This window comes from Nuphar pumila, chromosome 16 (genome assembly GCF_984573655.1).
Source record: "Nuphar pumila chromosome 16, dmNupPumi1.hap1.1, whole genome shotgun sequence".
Classification (NCBI taxonomy): Eukaryota; Viridiplantae; Streptophyta; class Magnoliopsida; order Nymphaeales; family Nymphaeaceae; genus Nuphar; species Nuphar pumila.
In genome coordinates, this window is record NC_143264.1 from 11,284,387 (window position 1) to 11,307,555 (window position 23,169).

General features: G+C 38.8%; 1 protein-coding gene and 1 long non-coding RNA gene across 2 annotated transcripts; one reads left to right on the top strand and one right to left on the bottom strand.

Moving 5' to 3' along the window:
• Positions 1–6,384: 6,384 nt before the first annotated feature.
• On the bottom strand, positions 6,385–10,183 carry LOC149812918 (uncharacterized). Its single transcript, XR_016428234.1, has 2 exons — positions 10,021–10,183; positions 6,385–6,738 (listed from the first exon to the last, which is right to left on the bottom strand). It is a non-coding gene; the product is annotated as an uncharacterized LOC149812918 (long non-coding RNA).
• Positions 10,184–19,142: 8,959 nt separating this feature from the next.
• Positions 19,143–19,943, top strand: LOC149812919 (uncharacterized). Its single transcript, XM_089991013.1, has one exon. It carries the CDS (start codon positions 19,143–19,145, stop codon positions 19,941–19,943), a length of 801 nt encoding a protein of 266 aa, XP_089847139.1.
• The last annotated feature ends 3,226 nt before the right edge of the window (positions 19,944–23,169 follow it).

Here is a 23,169-nt window from a genome sequence, read left to right on the forward strand (position 1 = left end):
GTGAGGCTTGTCTCTACACATCCACCTCTAAATGGGCCTGCACCATAGCAGGTCCACCCTCCCATTTCCATCTTATTGTTTTGGTGAACACATGACCACCACCCTTTCCCCTCGTTCTGCTGAAAAATCAAGAAGGCCACTAGTGCCAGCTTCTCAAGAGGGTGGTTAGAATGACACCTTATTGCCATCACCTGCACCCACTGGAGACTTTGTTTGCCTGGTTTTGTCGGACCACCTCGAGACCGCATGTTTTATAATTTTGCTGAGAGACTAGGGAAGGCCAGACATAGCAACTCCTCTTACCGTACCCTCACTCCTCCCTCTCATGTTTGTTACCCTTCACCACTGTCACCTTCATCTTGTTTTGCCAATTGTTTTGTCAGACATGAGGAGGGCCACTCCACTCTTGCCTCTGTCACTGGCACTTGAGTGACGATATAGACTGTAGGTGAGTCATGGTCCCTCCCCCAATGCTATTGTGATAACCGGCCAGTGGGGCTGAACCACACCACCCACCTCAATTAGTTGTTGTATCAAAGAGTGTTGTGAGTCGTCGCCGCTCCACTCCCATCCCCAACGCAATTGTCATCATATCCACGTGGTAGTGTAACCCCACACCACTCTTTCGTGAACTTTGGACTGGTTGGTGGCGAAGGCCACAAATAACCGTGAATGCTCTTGCATTGGCGATGTGATGAACAAAGCATAAGAAAGCCCCTGCTCACGTTCGTAAACTCTATTCAGTTTCATCGGAGAAGCACATATTTCAGAAGAAAAATTTCTCCTGGTATTTTTGGGATTTTCTGCTTCTTTCGTAAAAGCATGATTTACATGGTAAGGAAATTACGTTGACTCATATAATTGTATGACTTTAATACATGCATGTTAGTGTAGGGTTTATTATAATTGCATGGCAATTTTATACATAATGCCTGCGTAAATAATGTGAATATATATATATATATATATATATATATGCATTTATATATTTTAAATAATAAAATATGTATGCCTTGTGCTTTAAAAGTTCAAACGCTCGGATGTTAAATTCTTCAAATATCAAATTACATATGCATGAATTTACAAGTTTCAAAATATAAAATATGCATGTTTCGAATGTTAAGTTATGTACATAAGTTATGTATGCATGATTTAGATGGTTTGAGATACCAAATATGCATGCTGCAACTTTTTTTTAAGTACGTATACATAAATTTTTTATATTATGAAATATTGGTTATAAATGTTTCAAGTTTTAAACAATATGTATACAAATGTCAGAAATTTTGAGACATTAACCATGCAAGTTCATAAATGGATTTTTAATGCATATGGAATGCACAATTGGGATGTTTTAACTATGCAATTACGAGACTTCGAACATGTGGACTTTGGTCACACATATATCAAGTTCTTTTGATATGCATTTAGAAAATTGAGGTTATCCTAACATGAGATTAAGGTGTTAATTATATTAAATTTTATATTTGACCTTGATCGTATTGAATTCTTGATATGCCCATGTTGGTTGTTGAATTTCGAATGCATTTATCTTTGGAGGAAATCTATGAATGCTCATATTTAATGCATGATTGAAACATGATGTTGCATATGAATATGTTATCATATTGATGCATATATGACATATTTTTATGTTATATTGAAACGTTGCATGATGTGAAGTTATAAATGCATGCAATAAATATGTATGGCTCATGATGGAGCTCATGGTTGATGAAACCCGATTGGATATGTGAAACATATTATTAGATGTTATTATAATATGTTAAAATGCCACATGAAGTGATGTATGATTTGCATGAATAAATTATTATGGCTCATGTTGGAACTTGTGGTTTAAGGACCCGACTAGTGTCTTAATGATTATAGGGTGTAGCATGTGACTATTCGTATTGTCAGGCACGTAAAACATGCATGTACATGTGTTAGCTCTAAAATGAGTTTGGATTGATAAAACTCTTATGGGTGCAAAAGTTGCACCATAACAAGTGATATACATGCACACATAAATGATTTGGATTTGCCTTCACCAGTGAGATGCTCAAATTGGTTCAAGGAACTAAAGCAATTGGATGGCTTATAGAATATAAAATCCTTATTAATGAAATGACCAAATAACCTATTAGGTTTCAAGTCTACCTTAAAGAGGGTAGATGATACAACATCGAGTGACCATTATACATATAAGTGTCATCTATATGTTTGGTTTGTGGGAGCAAGGCATCCAAGTTAGTCTTAAGTCACTCGGAGATTAGGAGATTATGACTATCAATGCGTCCTAGGTGATATATTTCCAACTACTGCAGTTAGTACATGATGCATCCTACTAAATGTTATTCCTTTGCGGGAGTGATCTCTCGACCAAGGGCCGCCCGCTTGGGACCACAGACACTTAGACACTTTGAAAAATCAAAATACAAAAAATAATAAAGACTTGTTGTGGTCTCTTCTATTGAGTCGTGTGTTCCCAAGTACCCAAGGGAACTGTAAATAAGAGAAACAAAGGCCTTGTACTTGCGCAGTTTCAATTTATGTTAAACATGTATTAAAGACATGTTCTAATGATGCAAATACTCAAGTAGGAATAAATGCATATTTCTTGTTATGATGCATATTCTTGAATGCAATATAAAAGCCCTTTGTGGATTGGCTTTGGCTAAATTATAACATACTTGTAGGTTGACTCTTGCATGATTATGAGCATGTTTCTGAATAAAGTTGCATAGCATTCATAAGATTTGTGCAAAATATATGTGAAGTTATGGTTGATTGGATTAAAGAATTATTGCATGTTATATTACTTTTGAATACCATATCTATCATGTTTGACTTATATTATGAATATCAGGATCTAATGGATTATGACATCGTAAATTGAAATATATGTTTTAGTGTTGTATAATTGCTATGTGTTTAGTGTATACTTAGAGTCTGCCTCCACATTATCAAACTCTCCAGATAAGGAGTAGCAATGATGGCTTGGTGCTAGCTCTTATCAGCTTATTGTTTAGTTTAGATTAGTTGAAACTTTTTAACTATCAATCACTTGGTTTACCCAATCTGTTGAGGTTTGGGATTATGTAAACTTTATTTCTAAATTCACATGTATGTGTTTCATTTCCTAATGATATATTGAGTATGAGTAGCTTATTTGAATTCAGGTTCCTCTATTTAGACCTGGATTCTAAGTTAGGATGTGGACCCAATGTCCAAAGGAATTAGGACCCAGTCCTATGTGTGTGTTAATTACTTCGGACTCGCCCAAGATTTGTAACTGATTCTCAAAGAAAAAAGTATTCTGCTATTTTTAAACACTTGATTTGGAATTAAGTTGTTTCACTCTTGAACCTTGTTCTATGAGGCTCCTCTTGACTAAAAGGAGTGCTAGTGCGCCAACTAACTCCCTAGAACTTGGTTTAGTTGAGCAACTGCCTCACCAGATTTGTCTTTGATAGTCTTTTCGTGAATTTAGTTCTAAAGAGCTATTAAACACCGATATTTGCACAGGCTGAGTTCTTAGATCTTCACTCGAGTAGGGAAAGACCATCGATGAAACCTCACGTTAAATTGAGCATACAGGAAATAAAATATATTTAAAAAAAACAGCTAAAATTTTGGGTTAAAATGTTGGGGGCGTTACAGTTATCCCGAATAGGTTCAGCTTTGAGCCTCTCCCATTCTCTGCACTGTCGGTAGACCCTCAATTGGAGGCGCTTTATATTTGTGATTTCACATTTAAAGAGAACCTTGTTTCTATGCAACTTGACCTACTTTCACAATGACAATTTTTTTTTAATTTTAATCAATAAAAAACTATTTTTGAATATTTTAACATTTAAAAATGGATTTTATAGAAATAAAATTAAAAAGTATTAACAAATATTAAAATAAAGAATGTATGTGTCAGTGCCTGAATCTGTGTTCACACGTCCCCTCATCAGGGACATGCTGCCAAAATGGGGTCCCTTTGACGTAGAAACCTCAAGGTCCAACTAGGCTAAATGTCAACTTCAAATAAACATAGCTTTTAGTACCAATGTCATTTCTAAATGTACTGCCACTTACGGCAAAACTTGTTTATTACTATCATTAACAGTTTTGTTTTAATGAAACTACATTAAGGGTGAAAAATAGGACACCTTTGCAAGGTTTAACCATACTGATGACCCAGTTTGAATCTTAGGGCAAGTATGCAAGCACCTAGCTAGCCTACTTGGAGGAAAGGAAGCTCAACCCTGCCACTTGCCCAAGTGCTTGAAAACTTGAGGAAGTGCTAGCTGAGAAAGTGATGGATAGTTGAGAGAATTGATGCCCACTTAATTACCTGAGAAAGAGGGCCACAGGACTGACCCCATGATTGGCTTCCTCAGCACCGGCACTCACACTTTCTCATGTGGGCACCTGAGACAGTTGCAACTCCATCTCATCTCCGAGGATCTGAGCTGGCACGGTGCACGTTATTCTAGCTTAGGCCACACAACAGTATTGGAGGCTTCTGAAAATTTGATAGGGTAGTGAGAGAGAGATCTAGCATTTGAGATTTGAGGATTCAAACACACCCTTGATCTATTTTCTTTTTGTTTTTTGAAACTGATTGCAACTCTTGCACTTTCAAGTCAAGGAAAAAGTAAATGGTATCTTGATTAAAGAGTAAAGAGCTTACAATTATCATCTCATATTCAATCATTTGTAAATAAAAATTCGAAACTCCTGGGATTGCTCTGCTTTTCCTTGAGAATTCAAGGCCTGGAATAGAGAAAGAAGGTCATGACCTTCTGCTCAAACTTTTTGCTGTGCCATCAGCCTGAAACAGATATGCAAATGGTTTTTTTTCTATTGAGCATATTCATACATGATGTCAAATTGCTTGGGCATGATTGAACGCACAGTTCCCACCTTTTAAATGAATGATCTTTGGATCGAATAATGTGCAGGTTATCCCCACACTTTATGGAGAGAAAAAGCAGAAAGGCTGTATAGCCTTGCATCAGAATTAGGGATGGCAGTGGACCGGGGGAAAGCGGGGCCCCGCCCCGCCTCGCCCCGTTTGGACCGGGGATAAAGGGTATGAAACCGGGATGGAGGCGGGGACGAAGGTTAAAATCCATCCCCGTTCGGGGATGAAGGCGGGGATGGACGTACCCTTTTCCCTGCCCCGCCACGATCCCTGCGGTGTAAATGGTTTTATGTCATGGCACATGCAAATGGTTTTCTGTCTTTTTTTTTTGTGAGAATCAAGAAAAAATGGTTTTTTTCTGATTATAAAACCATTTGCATGTGCCAAGTTTCAAGCTCTCTCCTTTTCTTGATTCTCACAAAAAAAAAACTAGCTCCTTATGAGGTAATTAATTCCCTCACAAACTTCCTCCAATTTAACTATCTTCACAAAAGACAGAAGACAATGAGGGATGACGAACTCCATGATTGTCTACCTTTATAGATTCATGAACCTAATCAGTACAGCATTGTCATTTCCATCTATGTGGGGACTTGATTGCATGTGTTTGCATTCATCAACTATGAAGGAAAATGTTCTAATAAATGGCTGTGGCTAAGTGAAATGGTTTTTTTCTGATTATAAAACCATTTGCATGTGCCAAGTTTCAAGCTCTCTCCTTTTCTTGATTCTCACCAAAAAAAAAACTAGCTCCTTATGAGGTAATTAATTCCCTCACAAACTTCCTCCAATTTAACTATCTTCACAAAAGACAGAAGACAATGAGGGATGACGAACTCCATAATTGTCTACGTTTATAGATTCACGAACCTAATCAGTACAGCATTGTCATTTCCATCTATGTGGGGACTTGATTGCATGTGTTTGCATTCATCAACTATGAAGGAAAATGTTCTAATAAATGGCTGTGGCTAAGTGAATTGGTTTTTTTCTGATTATAAAACCATTTGCATGTGCCAAGTTTCAAGCTCTCTCCTTTTCTTGATTCTCACAAAAAAAAAAACTAGCTCCTTATGAGGTAATTAATTCCCTCACAAACTTCCTCCAATTTAACTATCTTCACAAAAGACAGAAGACAATGAGGAATGACGAACTCCATGATTGTCTACCTTTATAGATTCATGAACCTAATCAGTACAGTATTGTCATTTCCATCTATGTGGGGACTTGATTGCATGTGTTTGCATTCATCAACTATGAAGGAAAATGTTCTAATAAATGGCTGTGGCTAAGTGAAATGGTTTTTTTCTGATTATAAAACCATTTGCATGTGCCAAGTTTCAAGCTCTCTCCTTTTCTTGATTCTCACAAAAAAAAAAACTAGCTCCTTATGAGGTAATTAATTCCCTCACAAACTTCCTCCAATTTAACTATCTTCACAAAAGACAGAAGACAATGAGGAATGACGAACTCCATGATTGTCTACATTTATAGATTCATGAACCTAATCAGTACAGCATTGTCATTTCCATCCATGTGGGGACTTGATTGCATGTGTTTGCATTCATCAACTATGAAGGAAAATGTTCTAATAAATGGCTGTGGCTAAGTGAAAGAGTCCAATCACCATCAAACTTTCACTGAAAATCCAATACCAAGTAATTACTTTCACCTCACATCATAGAGAACTCAAGAGATTCCTGCTCATAGCTTCAGAAACATCCAAGCTCATTTTATTTTAGGTTTAGCATAAAAAACTCTTTAGAACTATGGAACCCAGCTCCATATTACAGTGCCTTCTCTTCCAATTGCATTGGCTCCTGTCGAATACATTTGGGCACAATAAAATAAGTTAATTAATAAGCTAATGAAGGGCATGAGTCCAACTTCAACAGGAAATTTGTTCTTATAAAGAAAACACCTAGAAATTTATTCATATAGTAGCTTCACATTGCTAAGCTGCATTTGTGTCTTAATACAGTCGAGGGTAACTTGCTTATCTATATCCTGCCTCTCCATGTTAAAGGTCACAATCAAGAGACGCTAAAATTTGAGAAGATAAACAAAGCAATGGAGCATATCATGCGACACATTGTCACTGAATTGAATGAGATATAAAAACTACATAGCTAAAAGCAGAGAAAAAAAATAAAAACGTAGACAACACACGTCCACACATTCTTGGGTGAAGGACTAGAACTCACCAGAAACTTATGCACTTCTAAGATGCATTTATCATGATTTATTCATTATAATTTTCAAAAGCAAAGTGACTTATTTTCACGATCCAAAAAAATTTTGGTGACTCTACAATGGGATTTTCAATAGGGTTTGTGGTGATAACAGAGGGATCAGGCCATTAGGCCGAAGATCAGAGCCCAGCATAAAACCCTTCGGGGGGTCTGAGGGCAGAGCTCCCGTGCTATGAACTTGTCCGGTTTTGTAATTTTTTCTTTTGTACAGGCTAGAGTTTATATATATATATATATATATATATATATATATATATATATATATATATATATATATATAGCGTTGGGTATGAATGTTTCGGGTGTATTGGGGATTAAGGTTTTGAGAACTCTGTATCTTGCCTCTTAATTTTCTCGAATTTGTTAGTGGATTTCTTGCTCCTCCTTTGCCTGTGGATGTAGGCCTAAGTGTTGAACCACATAAATCTTAGTCTCTTTATCTTGTGGTTTGTTTTGTTTCTTCATTATGGTTTGCATAACAATTATTATAACATGCTTTAGATCATAAAGTTGAGTATTAATTTATCATGAGTACTTATTTATTATACAACTCCTTTTGGATCATAAATTATCAAAGTATAACCAGATGTTTTAGCGCATTATATTTCAACTTTCTAGAAAGCAAAAGTTTTTATTCAAGTTGATATAACAAAGAACGAATGACTAGTATTAAATGAAACATGATAAACCCTTCCATAGTAAAAATGCATACATAAGATTTTACTTCTTGTTGTAGCTTGCATATTCAAACTCTATATGATTCTTCATATGAGTAATTGGTAGGTCCTAACCATTTTTATCTCCTATATGTCCCAACCAGTTCTAAAATATACAGATTCAAGTGGTTTTTGGTTAATCTAAATTATTTAGTAAAAACTATGCTTTGGATTGAATCAATTTAACCACAAAATTTGATTTTTTTTACTTGTTTTGTCATCAAGTTTTAGGGCAATATGAGTTATTGAATTTTGATTGCTCTAAAGGCAAATCTGAATAATCTCCTATGTGTTTGAAGAGACTTTATCTTCTCCTATTATCGTAGTGCCAGTCATCCAAGAAGCCCCATAAGAATCGAAGTAGAGATGTTGAATGCTCTTTGGATTAGCAAGCTGGGGTTAGGCATACCCCAACCGGTTACATCAGGAACAATCAAGCAATTAGCAAGTTCTATTGCTAGTTTGGCCACATAGTGCACTTCATGCATGATTAGCGTTTACTGTCCAGCTACATGGATTATGTTCTTAATTTATGTATTTAGGCTGATTGTGAGCCACTTGTTTGATGATTAACGGCGTAATGTTGCACGTTCTTTTTTTTAAATGATAATTAGCGGTGGTTTTGAACCAGTGCTAATTCTCATTTTTTCGCCTAGAGAGACAGCCACTAAATCTCGTGAGTGCGCACAAACAAAAAAATGATGAATCATCCTTGTTTGATTGGACGTGATCAACGAAGACACTTTGTCCAACTTATCATCGAACACTTTATGTGTTTGATGAAACGGGTTACTATATATATGAGTAATGTGTTCCTTCTGCCCACCTTCTCGTTTTGGTCCCTAAAACATTATTGTCTTTTATATCTTTTCTCAAATCTAACACCATAGATGTGATCTATAGGTTTCGTTTAGTGGGAACCAGCTTTTGGATCACCGGAATCTTACAGGTTTTTCAGACGATCCAAAATCAGTGGCTATGAAGGTACCAGTTTTTCTCGGCTCATAAAAACATGTTATTTCATCAGAAAAACATGATCCAAGAGTCGGTTCCCACTAAATCGAGTATGCTAAACACATCTAACAGTTTAGATCTATCATAAAACACTTCCAAACTATGGGGCAGAACGAGAAATGGGACCTAATATGTAGAGCTCTCTCTCTCTCTCTCTCTCTCTCTCTCTCTCTCTCTCTCTATATATATATATATATATATATATATATATATATATATATATATACTACAATCATTGTATGCACAAATGATTTAGCAATGTCCATTTTTTTTTGTTTTCTGATCAAAATGACCACATGATTGTGATCTACGTGTTGTTAGGAACCAATTTTTGGATCAGAGGAATTCAATCCGTGTATAGTTTTTTCTGGTGATCCAAAAATTGTGTGTTGTAATCGATCAATTTTTTAATTGACTCAAAAACGTGTGTTTTTTCATAAAATAAACCATGATCTAACATTTCCACTAAAACGACCATGTATAAGACATCTACCAGGTTAGAATGAGTCAAAATAACATGTATCATGAGATTTCAACATGTTTGTAGGTTGTATTAAACACATGATATATATACATAGAGAGAGAGAGAGAGAGTAACCCATAACAGTGGACGAACATTTCAACTGTTGAGTCGGATGCGTGCCCGTCGCTGATCACCGGCACGTTAAAAGACAAAAGGGTTTCTAGCTGCAGTCGCGACTGCGCTAGTGAATTAGCGCCAGTCAAGGACTGCCGTTAATTCTCTCTTTTTTGTGCAAAATCAACGTTATGGGGCGCATCCGTTTGACGATAACCCGTCCATTGTTACGGATTTTCATGTATATTATTAAATGATAATTTTTTCACAGATCTGACAACTCCAAATTGATTGTTCCAGAGATAATTTAAGGATTTCTTTCACGATACATATGAAATTGATGGTTAGCTTTCTAAAAAGAAATTTATGGTCTAGAATGTATTTTCCACATAAGCTCTACATCGAGTGTCAGCGAAACAAGCAAATGAATTATGGAGTGAGCTGGTTGGACTAATTTTATAAAGGTAAATTATCTAGAGAGAAAAAGCATGTATATGAATTAGTGAGTATAGCACAACTGGCTTCTGTATTTTGTTCCCTCACCTTACTGCTGCTACACACGGAGGAGGTTGCACCTTTACTTGAGAGGCCTATGCTCTTTTCATATCTTTCACTCAATTTTGATTCCCTTCTCAATTTCTTCTTCTCAATAGAGGTACCCTTACCGTTGAGGCTGCAGCTTTTTCCCTCCAAGCCACAACTCTCACAGTCATCATCCTGACTATAAGATTGATCCTTATCAACACAATCAGTATCACCTTCATCTTTCCAACCCGAGTTAACATGGATTTTGAAACCACCACTGGATGCATCACTAGCTAAGGATGAGTCATCATCATCATCGTTCTGCCCATGTGCAGCAGAAGAATCATCAAGACTCAGTGACTCACATAATATAGTTGTCCATCCAGAGTCATCCTCCACACTAACTGATGTGGGGGGCTCCATTGGTGCTAGACCTAGTGATCATGGACTTCCACTCCACATGGAACACAAAGCAAAGATATGCAATGCAAGTAATGAGGCCCTTATTAAATACAGAAAACAGCTCAAGGCCCCAAAAAAATACATCCAGATGAGCTTGGTGATAATTCTACTGCTTCTTTTCGGTGATTTGTCATCTAGTGCTTTCTCTACTTTTTAATCTTGTGGCCAAAGATTTTGGTTGGTCAACTTGAATATATTGACAAGGACACATAGTCCCTCAAGGCATTAATTTGGTTTTACAAGTGTCCCTTCTGGAAGATGGTAAGACTTACCTGCAGCTTTAGCAATCAGAGTGGAATGTGGTTTCTGACTGGTAAGAAGTATTCTGTCATCAAGGGATATTCCACAGCAAGAACGAGAGATCTCATAGTTTATGGCAAGGTCAAGGCCTGACATGGTCAATAAAGAAAATCTATGCAAGAGAGAAAACAGCAAGACAACAACCTACGTTCAATGATTAAACCTACATCCACTGAATAAAAAGCTCTTGTTGATTCTTTATTCAAAAGAGAGAAGGATATATACAATACAATTGAGAGAGACGTTGAGAGTGAGAGAGGAGAGAAGCTACACGTTTTTTTCACAGGAGGATAAGAAAAATGAAAAAAAAAATTATAACATTTGCATATTTTGAAAATAAGTTGAACTTTTTTTTCCTTTCTTTGTTTTCAATATATTTTCCTTTTCCATATTTATTTGAATCACTATCCTTCTTTTGATTTATCTCGTGATTCATACCATTGGAGGCCCACACAGTTTTGAACTGCCTTGATTCATAGCTGGTATACATGATCTTGAATTATCACTTACCATTGTTGATTTACATGATTTTGGATTCCCTTGATTCCTTGTTGGTAATAATTTTGAATTGTTACTTACCGTGGCTAGTACACACGACTTTGGATTGCTTTCTTGATTCAATGCATTGTCACTTACCATGGCTGATATAGACTTGCATTCATTGCATTGTCACTTATCATAGCTGACTCACACGGTTTTGGATTCCTCTCATTTGCATGAAAATTTATCTTACTATAGCTGGCTCACACGGTTTTGGATTCCTCTCATCTTCATGGAAATTTATCAAATCATGCTTGGTCATCAAATCCTCCTCCTTATCTGTATGGAAAATCAAATTCTGCTTATCTTGAATTTCATTATTCTCCCGCAAACTTAGTCGAAAGAAAAAGCAAGCGTGTTTTTTAAAGAAGAAAAATGAACTCAATGAAGAGGTTTGATGAAAATATCTGAAATTTGAAGGTGAAAAGGAACTAATTGAGTAACAAGAGCTTTTTGTGCTACTTTCTCTCTAACATAATGGAAGTCAATATGAATACGCTTAGTCCTTCTATGAAAAACAAGATTAACAATCATATTTTGAGAAAAACTCTATTATGGTTGAGAATGGAGAAAGACTTCACATTTCTCATATTGGTGAAGCCAAAATTGAGACAAAACCCTCTCCTATATATTTAAAAAATGTTTTATATGTGTTAGACATAGAAAAATATTTGTTATTAGTTAGCTAATTAGCATATGATGTTCCATATATTTTTTAGTTCTCATCTTTGGGTTGTGTGATAAAGACAAGAATAAGTAGGAGAGTAGTCACAGACACTAGAAGATGAGACTTATATGCCTTGGATCAAGGATCAATTGCTTTCTTTTCAAATCGATTTAGAAAGGCCTCTGCAAATAAGTATCATGTTAGATTAGGCCACCAACAATAAAAAAATTTATTAACTTTTTGCATAAGAATAATTTAATTGATGTTGTTAGTCATAATAGAGATTTGATTTGTGTTAGATTGCCTTTTATCTCTTCTAGTGAGATTTCATATGAACCTTTTACAATATTCATTTTGATTTATGAGGACTCGTTCTTATCTTGTCAAGGGATAATTTCAAGTTTTATGTTATCTTCATAGATGATCACACATGTTTCAAGTGGTTTTACCCTTTGAAAAGAAAATTTGATTTTTTTAAATTTTTTAAACACTTTTATAGATTTATTGAGTGTGAATTTAAGCAAAAAATAAAAAAAATCAAAGTAACGTAGGTAAAGAATTTTTGAGTGAAAATTTCTTAAATTTTTTGAATAATTTGGGAATAAAATGTATGTCCTTATACCCAAGAATAAAACATGGGCCCTATAAGAAAATGTAAAAACATTACCGAACTTGGGTTAACAATGATGATTTATGCTAATGTTTCTAAGAGATTATGGGTAGATGCATTATCTACTGCAGTATTTTTAATTAATAGGATACCATTGACATCTTTGGGTATGCAATCTCCTTATGATTATTCATGCTTAAGGATTTTTTGTTATCATTGCTTTTCATATTTTCGAGATCAAAGTAAATCTAAATTCGATCCCAAGTCATTTCTCTATGTATTTTTTGGTTATAATATGATTCATAAAGGCTATAAATGTATCTATCCTCTTACAAGAAAAATCTATTTTTCATGACATGTTTTTTATGAGGAAACATTACCTTTTGTAAATCATGCATTTTATTTAAGAGTAATAATGTTGAAGTTGAATCAACCACCTTTTTTGGTTGGAAAGCAGTTAGCGATAACATTTTTCTTCATAAGAATATTTGTACGAAAAATTATAGTGGTGATTATAGAATACATTTTGTTGATAAAGATATCTATTGTATAAATTATGTTGGACAAGAAATGTTTGTGTAGAGGATAGACAACAAAATATTAATAAAAATATTATTTATCAAGAAAGTACAGGAGGTGCTAAAAATGAAAGAGAAAGGCAGTCAAATGCATTTTGCGATATGTGAAAGGTACGGCTAACTATGGGATGAAAATTCATGCTAAGAGTACTCTCGATTTGTATGCCTCCTCTAATGTTGATTGGGCAAGATGCAATATTACCAAATGATCCATCATTGGATTTTGTACTTTTCTTGATAGTAATTGTATATCCTGGAGTGCTAAGGAGCATCACACTGTAGCTAGGTCCAGTGCTAAAGTTGAATATCGTTCAATGGCTTTAACACCTGCTGAACTCACTTTGATCTCTTTTATTCTAAAAGATCTTGGGATTCTTTTAAAAAATCTTTTTGTCTTATTACATGATAATATAAGTGCTCTTTATATGATTGTGAATCATATTTTTAAATGTATAGGAGAGGTCTTTATCTCAATTTTGATTTCACCAATATGAGAAATGTGAAGTCTTTCTTCATTCTCAACAATAATAGAGTCTTTCCCAAAATATGGTTTTAGGTTAGATAGTTACCTAACTCACCAATCATTTGAGAGGAGGCTCTTGTGTCAAGAAACCATTCTAAATTCTTAAAGTTAGCAACTGTCATGGCAACTAAGGCTTGAGGAATATCTTCAACTTGGAATGAGTGATTGAAACAATTATTATAATTGAGGCCGAATGTAAAAACCCCCTCCGGCAAAGTCGTCGGAGGGGATAAGCTTTTAAAAAAAAAAAATCGAAACAGTTTCCCAGTTGGGGGAAAACTGTTTCGAGGGTTTGAGAAAGGGTGAGGATAAACCTCACCCCCGAAATCCGTGGGAGGGGGGCGAGGTTTATCCTCAGCCCCTCACCATGCGTGAGGGTTATAAAAACCGTCACGCAGGTCCTCCTTCCGCACTCTGCATCGAGAGAAATCGAGAGAGAGAGAGAGGCTCTTACCGGATTCCGACGACGGCAATGGCAGAGGCGGCGGCAAGGTGAGCGCCTTCCTCCCCTTCTCCTTCTTTATCTTCTTCTTCGCATCTTTTCTGTCAAAGCAAAGAGGGCCGACAACCACAGCTGCCGGCGAGTTTTAGAAAAGGAAAAAAAAATAAAACAGAGATTGGGGGAAAGAGAGAGAGAAGAGAGGGGATCGGCCAGCCGGCCGGCACCAGCGGCCGGCACCGGCTGTCGGCCGATGCCCTCCTGGGTACAAAGGAGAGAGTCGGCCAGTGGCCACCCCCTCCCTGTAAACGAAAGGGGCTTTGCCCCTTTCGGCCCTTTTTAGCAGACCGGGTTAGTATGGGTGCGACCCAGACCGAGCCCATCGGTCTGGGTCGCGCCAAGACCGGGTCCTTTAAAAAAAAAAGAAAAGAGAGAGGCCGGTTCGGCTTGGGTGCGACCCAGACCGAACCGGGTCAGGTGATTTGGGTGAGCCGGTTCGGATTAAACCGATTTAGGCCAAACCGATTCGGATCGAACCGATTCAAGTCAAACCGGTTCGGGTCGAACCGGTTCAAACCAAACCGGTACGGTTAACTCTGGTTCAAGTAGAACCGGTTCAGACCAAATCGGGTCTGAACCGATCCGGTTTGAACCAAGGTCCAAACCGGACCAGTCGGGTCTGGATCTGGGTTTTCAATTCAGACCCAGTTCGATCTGGACCTATCCTAGATCCAGATTAACCGAGTCTAGATCTGACTGGATCAGTCTCGGATCTAGACCCAGTCAGACAGGTCTGGACCCAGTTATATTATCCTGGATCCAGTAAGGTAGATTCGGATCCAATCAGATTGTCCAGGATCCAGTCAGGTAGGTCCAGATCCATCCAATCTGTCCTGAATCCAGTCAAACTATTCTGGATCCAGTTAGAATAGAATGGATCCAGTCAGACCAGTTCAGATCCAATCTGACTGTTCTGGATCCAGACTGGATGTCCCAGATCGGTTTGGATCAGTCCATATCAAAAATGGATATAGATCAGATCAAAAGATAGTCTCGTATTGTCCTGAAATTCGAAAGGTACCAAGATATCCATTTGGATAATTGAGATCCATTTTAGTAAAATGGACATATCTTCGCACTCCGAACTCAGAATCGAGTGAGGTTTGGTGCGTTGGATTTGTATTGAAGAGAAAAATCTATTAGTTTATGAATTTCAGTCAAACTAATGATGTAAAAATCATAGATTCTTGAGTAAGGTTCAGGAAGGGTATTTTGGTAATTTGGTAAGAGGTTTTGTGAATTAATTTAAATATGTTGTTTTAATAACCAGATCACATCGTTAGAGCTTCGTGAGACTCGATTTCGGAGAGATCATAGATTCACACTTGAGGTAAGGGATGTTATAAGTTACTTTAGATGTGAATAAACCTTTTCACGTTGCTTGTTAGTGCAGTTGATGTTATGTGATTAGCATGATAGCTTTGAGTGAGATCATGACATGCATAAATTCTATGCTTGACATTATGAGTTAATTTATATACATGTTTATGGTGATATGCATGTTAGTCTTGATATGTCATGCATGATAGAAAGCGATTGTGTTTGTGATTGCATGTCTAATTGATCAGTAATATCATGCATTGTGATGAGATTTAATTTTAGATTAGAGTCTCATTTAGTTAATTCATGTGGTATGAATGAATATTTAGAGTTCAGCATGCAGTACCCCTTAAATCCCGGAAGTGGCGACCTGTGGCAAGGGCTACCTGGTTCGCGGCCAGAGTGCAACCACCATGGAGAGTGGACCGCCGGTGATTTAATGATGTAGAGACACTACATCATTGCGTGCTAAGTGAGAGATGTGTGAGTCCTAACGTCATCATGAGATTAAGAATGAGATTATTGTGATTAGTCATGACACCACTCGTGAGAGAACGAGTGAACTATGAATTTGAGAATATTGTTCAATGTGTGAACTTAGTTATGACTTAGGATTTCACTCACACTGGTTTGAGACTCTGGAGGACCATGGATGGTTAATAACCATCTGGGATAAGATGAAGCATGAACCATATCGAGATTAAGAGCTTGACCTCCCGGCTAGCTACCGGTGGGGTTTCTGTGGTGGTTCACTGCAGTGCCTGGTGGTTCGGAGACCACTGGGAGTGTATGATTCATTGTCTGGCCAACATGTAGAATTGGGGTGTTCTATAGGGTTGCTACGCCCATAGATAGTTATTACCGGTATAGCCACCCTAGTGATAGTTGAGAGAGAAAGAGAGTATTCGAGAATAATAATGGGGGTAATTAAAGTATACAAACATGTGTAGTGTATCAAGAACTAAATTATGACTAGGGGCTTAGAGCCCACTACAGTTGTAAATTGATTGTTTATTTACTTATAATTATTTCTTACTGGGTTGTAGACTCACCCTCATTTTTGTTTAATTACAACTGTAGGTTCCAGGCATTAGATCAATCACTCGTGAGCAGTTTTTCTCGTCATCAGCAGAGCATTGGTATTTTTACTTTCCTTGTCATTGAGAATAATGTAATTGCTTTTCTTTGGTTATAAATGATGAACATTGTAAGAAAAAGTTGATTATGGAAATAAAATAAAAAGTTTTTTTTTAGCCACGTTTTCTCTGTGTAAACTTTATACTTTTTCCCTCTGGAAAGTAATACCAACCGAGCTCGGACTCCTGAGGTCTCAGATCGGGGTGTTACAAAGTGGTATCAGAGCCAGGTTTACACAGAAAAAGGGTTCATCATTTATAACAAGATTCAATGACAAGATGTAAGTCTCTGCTCGAATAAGACACGTTAGTGATTAAACTATTGCGTATTTAGGAATGGCTAACGAACAAGGAAACAACGAAGTCCCACGAGCTCAAGACTCTGTTGAGCCTCCCGTGGTAGGGAGAGAGGAGTTCTTCGCCGCAATGGCTATGGTTATTGGAGTCATCACTAGCATGACTCAAGTGGTTAGAGAATTGACACCACAGTCTCCTCCGATCTACATCATACTCGGAGATCGAGACTCTTACCGACAGAACTACCCCTACCCTACCCAAGGGAGACATCCTCCACCCTACGGAAGGAGAAATCACCAATGCAACTGTCAGAGAGCGAGGTCTGCACGTAGGCGAATGGGGGGAAATCGGATGGCAACTCGAGGAGGCATCGGGAGAAAAGCATCTCCGAACATAAACTTTATGTCTCGGGGAGGGTCTCGTATGGCCAGCGCAATGGGACGGCATATATCCCGAGCGAGATATGCGGCCGCCATGAGTGGTGAAAACCATAGGGTTTCACCTTCATTCCACGAGCTTCTGACTGAAGAAGCTCAGAGAGCGGCATTTCAGACCGCCGAAGCAGCTCGACAGGCAGCGGGAGCCAACCAAGGTGACCCAGGGTTTGGGCAAGGACGAGCGATTTCGGGAAATTCAGGAGAGGAAGGCGAGGATGAAGACCTGAGTGATGATCATGTCTCACCTACATACACTCCTGCCACACCTACCCACACATCTTTCTCACCAACGTACACTCTTCTTCGCCTCAGTACGACTTGAACGCTCCTCCTAAGACTCAGACTCAAAGGAGTACAAGGAACAGGCCCTGCTTCAGATGGATAGAAGAGTGATTAGGATTAGCTAGTTTGCTTAGTAGAGTCACATTATTTGAATTGCATTGTTCTTTCTTTATCTGCTAATAAAGTTTCTCGTACGTGTATGAGACTTTTCGAATAAATAAAATGAATAATTTTATATATGTTGCATGAGATGTGATAAAATCTTGTACGAATCCAATGAACCATGTGATGTTAAGTGATAATTTTTATGCAGTATAAATGGCCACTCACAGAAGAACGTCTTACCTTTCAAAGGGCACGGTAGCAGCTAGGCGGGAAAGGGAAATCCTTGGCGGACCGTCGCGAAGGGCACCCTCATCATCCCCTACTACAGAAGGGACACAAGTCCAGGGAAGCCACGGGGCAATGCACATACCAGAGAGATATACTCCCCGTGAAGGTAGAGAAGAAAGTATGGAGATCCCACCTAGATCCTCAATGAGTCAAAGTACGAGGATACCGCTAGAGTACACCACCAACCGCATATTATATGAGCTTCTACAAACGACCCGTGCCCAACAAAGTCAACCTCATATGGTGATTTCTGGTATCACTTCAAGGACGGAGAGGTTCAAGAACATGAAGCCTCCACTCTTCGATGGCACTCCTGACGGTGTCGTGGCAGAGAATTGGCTGATGCAAGTTGAGAAGGCATTGGATGCCATCCAATGTCCAGAGGATCAGAGGGTCTGGATAGTCGTATCCAATCTGACCAGCGATGTAGAGCGTTGGTGGAGGTCCATCAGGGACACCTTGGAACCGGATACATACTTGCCATGGTCCACATTCGTGAGAAGATTTTACAGGCAATTCATTCCAAAGTGTCAAAGGGTGAAAAAGGAAGAAGAGTTCAGGAAGTTGAAGCAGGGTGGCATGACGGTCACCCAATATACTGCTCGTTTCAACTCTCTTTCGTTTTGCCAAGTCCTTGGTGGCAAATGAGAAAAAGAAGTGCAGGAGGTTCGAGAGGGGTTTGAGGCCCGAAATTTTGAGGTTGGTCGGGCCACAGCAAATAAAAAAATATAGCCAACTCGTAGACTATGCCTCCAGGTATGAATTTTGGGAGATGCGGACAACAAAAAAGCCTCAAGCGAAAGAAAAAGCCAAGCTGAAAGAGAAGACCCAGCCCAGCGGTGGCATTATGGTAGAATCCTCTCGGAGAAAGTTTCATTCTAAAGGAAGATTCCAGCAAGACAACAAGGGGCATTTCGGAGGATAAAACCCTGATCAGAACCAGGGTAAGCAAGTCAAGTATGCAGGCAATCAACAAGCCAAGCGGCAAAGGTTCCAGAAGCCGGTCCAGTCGGATAACGCTTGTAAGACTTGTGGTCTCCAGAAGCATGAAGGTAAATGCGACTTAAGGAATGTAAAATGCTTCAACTACCAGCAGATGGGTCATTATGCCAATGATTGCCCACAACCTGATCGAAGAAACAACGCCCCACAAAAGCCAAAGCCAGCAGTACCAGGACGCGCCTATGCAACTGCTCTTCAAGAAGCTCTTGCCAGCCCTCAAGTGGTTGAAGGTACACTTCTTATTTCTGGTGTTCTTGCTCATGTATTATTCGACTCAGGAGCCACACATAGTTTCACTTCTTCAACTTTTGGAAAGCGGTTGTCAGTGGCACCTTCTCGATTGAGTGTTTCTTACTTAATAGAGACACCTATAGGAGCAATCACCATGGTGGATACTGTGTATCCTAACTGCATTGTAAAGATCAAAGATTGCGAGTTGCCTGTGAACTTGTTGCAACACGACTTCAAAGATATAGACGTTGTCCTGGGCATGGATTGGTTGTCGGACCATCATGCCACTATCGATTGTAGAAAAAAGTATGTCAGCTTTCAAATACCCCATACTCCAACTTTCACATACCAGGGTGTTAGAAAGTTATCTAAGTCGGCTATTATATCTTGTTTGAAGGCTAATATATATATTGAAAAGGGATGCATGGGATTTCTGGCTTACATGAAAACTGAAGAAAAAGAAGACCTCTCAATATCAGATGTAGACATAGTTCGGGAATATGATGATGTTTTTCCAGAAGATCTACCAAGTCTTTCTCCTGATCGGAAGATTGAATTTCAAATCGATCTAGTTCCGGGAACGACACCCATTTCGAAGGCTCCCTATCGGATGGGACCTGCGAAACTTAAGGAACTCAAGGAGCAAATACAGAAGTTATTGTAGAAAGGATTTATTCGACCTTCAGTATCTCCTTGGGGTGCTCCAATTTTGTTCGTGAAGAAGATGGACGGATCACTGCATATGTGTATTGACTATCGTCAATTGAATGCAGTAACCATAAAGAATAAACACCCATTGCCGAGAATTGATGAGTTGTTTGATCAGTTGCAAGGAGTGGCATGCTTCTCAAAGTTAGATTTGAGATCGGGTTATCATCAGCTGAGGATTAAGAAGGAGGATGTGGTCATATGGTCATTATGAATTCATGGCCATGCCTTTTGGTCTAACTAATGCACCAGCTGCCTTCATGGATATGATGAATAGAGTCTTCAGACCCTATTTAGATAAGTTTGTGGTAGTCTTTGTCGATGACATCCTCATATACTCTACCTTAAAGGAGCAACATGAAGAACATCTGAGGATAGTGTTGCAGACACTTAGAGAACATCAGCTCTATGTCAAATTCTCTAAGTGTGCTTTTTGGTTTGAACAAGTGTCCTTCCTTGGACACATTGTTTCTAAAGACGGAATTATGGTAGACCCTGCAAAGATTGAAGCAGTCACCAATTGGTCTAGACCCAAGAATCCTACTGAGATTCGCAGCTTCTTGGGATTAGCTGGGTACTACCGACGATTCGTAGAAGGATTTTCCTTGTTGGCAGCTCCTATGACAAAGCTCACAAAGAAAGACGTAAAGTTCGAGTGGAATGATAAATGTGAGCAAAGTTTTCAGAAGATAAAGAAGCGTTTGACCACTGCTCCAATGTTGGTCTTACCTTCTGGATCTGGAGGTTTCACTATTTATAGCGATGCCTCTCACAAAGAATTGGGTTGTGTTATGATGTAATACGGAAAAGTGATAGCTTATGCATCTCGTCAGCTCAAAACTCATGAAGTCAACTATCTGACGCATGATCTAGAGCTAACAGCGGTGGTTTTTGCCCTTAAAATATGGAGGCACTATCTCTTCGGCGAGCAATTTGAGGTCTTTACCGACCATCAAAGCCTTAAGTATTTGTTTTTTCAGAAAGATTTGAACTTGAGGCAAAGAAGATGGTTGGAATTTCTGAAAGATTATGATTTCGAGCTAAAATATCATCCAGGTAAGGCGAATGTAGTCGTTGATGCTCTTAGCAGAAAGGCAGAAGCTCTAGCTAGACTTGCAGATTGAGAGTTATTGTTCTCGGTGGCTCATCAGAAGGCAGAAGTTCAATGTTTAACAGGTCATCTATTATTCGTGCAAACCATATTGAAGTCAGAATTGTAGGATCAAATTAAGGAAAAGCAACCCTTAGACCCAGAATTAATCCAAGTAAGAAAGAAGATTTCAGAAAATGAGGAATCAGAATTCAAAATTGATGATCAAGGACTTCTTAGATTTCGTCATAGAGTTTGCATTCCTAAGGACGATCAACTCATAAATCAATTGTTGGAAGATACACAACATTCTAGATATGTCATTCATCCCGGTAGCACTAAAATGTATCGAGATCTGAAAGATACGTTTTGGTGGAGTGGTATGAAAAGAGACATTGCTGAGTTTGTTAGGAAATGTCTAGTATGTCAGCAGGTGAAGATTGAGCACCAAAGACCAGGTGGTCTTTTGCAACCACTTCCCATACCCGAGTGGAAATGGGCGGATATATCAATGGACTTCATTTCGGGGCTTTCAAAGACGAAGAATGGGATGGATTCAGTCTGGGTGATCGTCAACAGGCTAACTAAGTCTGCCCACTTTTTAGCTTGTAAGACAACTCACTCGTGTGACCAATTGGCTCAATTGTTTATTAGAGAGATTGTTAGACTTCATGGAGTACTTGATTTAATTGTTTCAGATAGAGACTCGAAGTTCACATCACGATTTTGGCAAAGTTTTCAAAAAGCAATGGGGACACAATTAAAAATGAGTACAGTTTTTCACCCTCAGTCAGATGGTCAGTCAGAGAGAACCATTCAGACCCTAGAAGACATGCTACGGGCATGCAGTTTGGAATATAGTAACTCGTGGAATGATATTCTTCCATTAATGGAGTTTGCCTATAACAACAGCTTTCAAGCAAGTATAGGCATGGCTCCATTTGAGGCATTGTATGGTCGACGATGTCGAACTCCCTTATGTTGGGATGAGGTCGGAGAAAGGAGTTTGTTAGGCCCCGAGATAGTTCAGCGAATGATAGACCAAGTGAGATTCATTCGAGAGTGTCTTCTCACATCACAAAGTCGACAGAAGAGTTATGCGAACAAAAGACGTCGTGAGTTGGAATTTGAGCAAGGTGATCACGTATTTTTGAAGATATCTCTGTTTAAATGAGTAATGTGTTTTGGTCGAAGGGGAAAGTTGAATCCCAGATATATTTGACCATTTGAGATACCTGCGATGGTAGGTCAGGCAGCATACCGGTTAGCTCTACCACCTTCCTTATCTCGAATTCACAACATGTTCCATGTTTCCATGTTGCGGAAGTACATGCCAGATCCCTCTCATATATTGGATACAGTTGAGACTGTATTAGATTTACAAGATGATTTGAGTATGAGAGAAAAGCCCATCGAAATTCTGGACACGAAAGTGCAAAAGCTGAGAAACAAGGAGTTATCTCTGGTATTGGTTAGATGGAGTCATCACAGCAATAAGGAGGCTACTTATGAGCGTGAATCTGATATCCGTGAGCAATCTCCACATTTGTTTCCAGGTAAGATTTGGGACGAATTTTCTTTTAAGGGGGGTAGAATTATAAAAAACCGCTCCAGCAAAGTCGCCGGAGGGGATAAGCTTTAAAAAAAAATTGAAACAGTTTCCCAGTTGGGGGAAAACTGTTTCGAGGGTTCGAGAAGAGGTGAGGATAAACCTCACCCCCGAAATCCGCGGGAGGGGGGCGAGGTTTATCCTCAGCCCCTCACCCTGCATGAGGGTTATAAAAACCCTCACGCAGGTCCTCCTTCCGCACCCTGCATCGAGAGAAATCGAGAAAGAGAGGCTCTTACCGGATTCCGACGACGGCAACGGCAGAGGCGGCGGCAAGGTGAGCGCCTTCCTCCCCTTCTCCTTCTTTATCTTCTTCTTCGCTTCTTTTCTGACAAAGCAAAGAGGGCCGGCAGCCATGGCTGCCGACGAGTTTCAGAAAAGGAAAAAAAATAAAACAGAGATTGGGGGAAAGAGAGAGAGAGGAGAGAGGGGATCGGCCAGCCGACTGACGTCGGTGGCCGATCTCCCTGTCGTTGGGGGGAG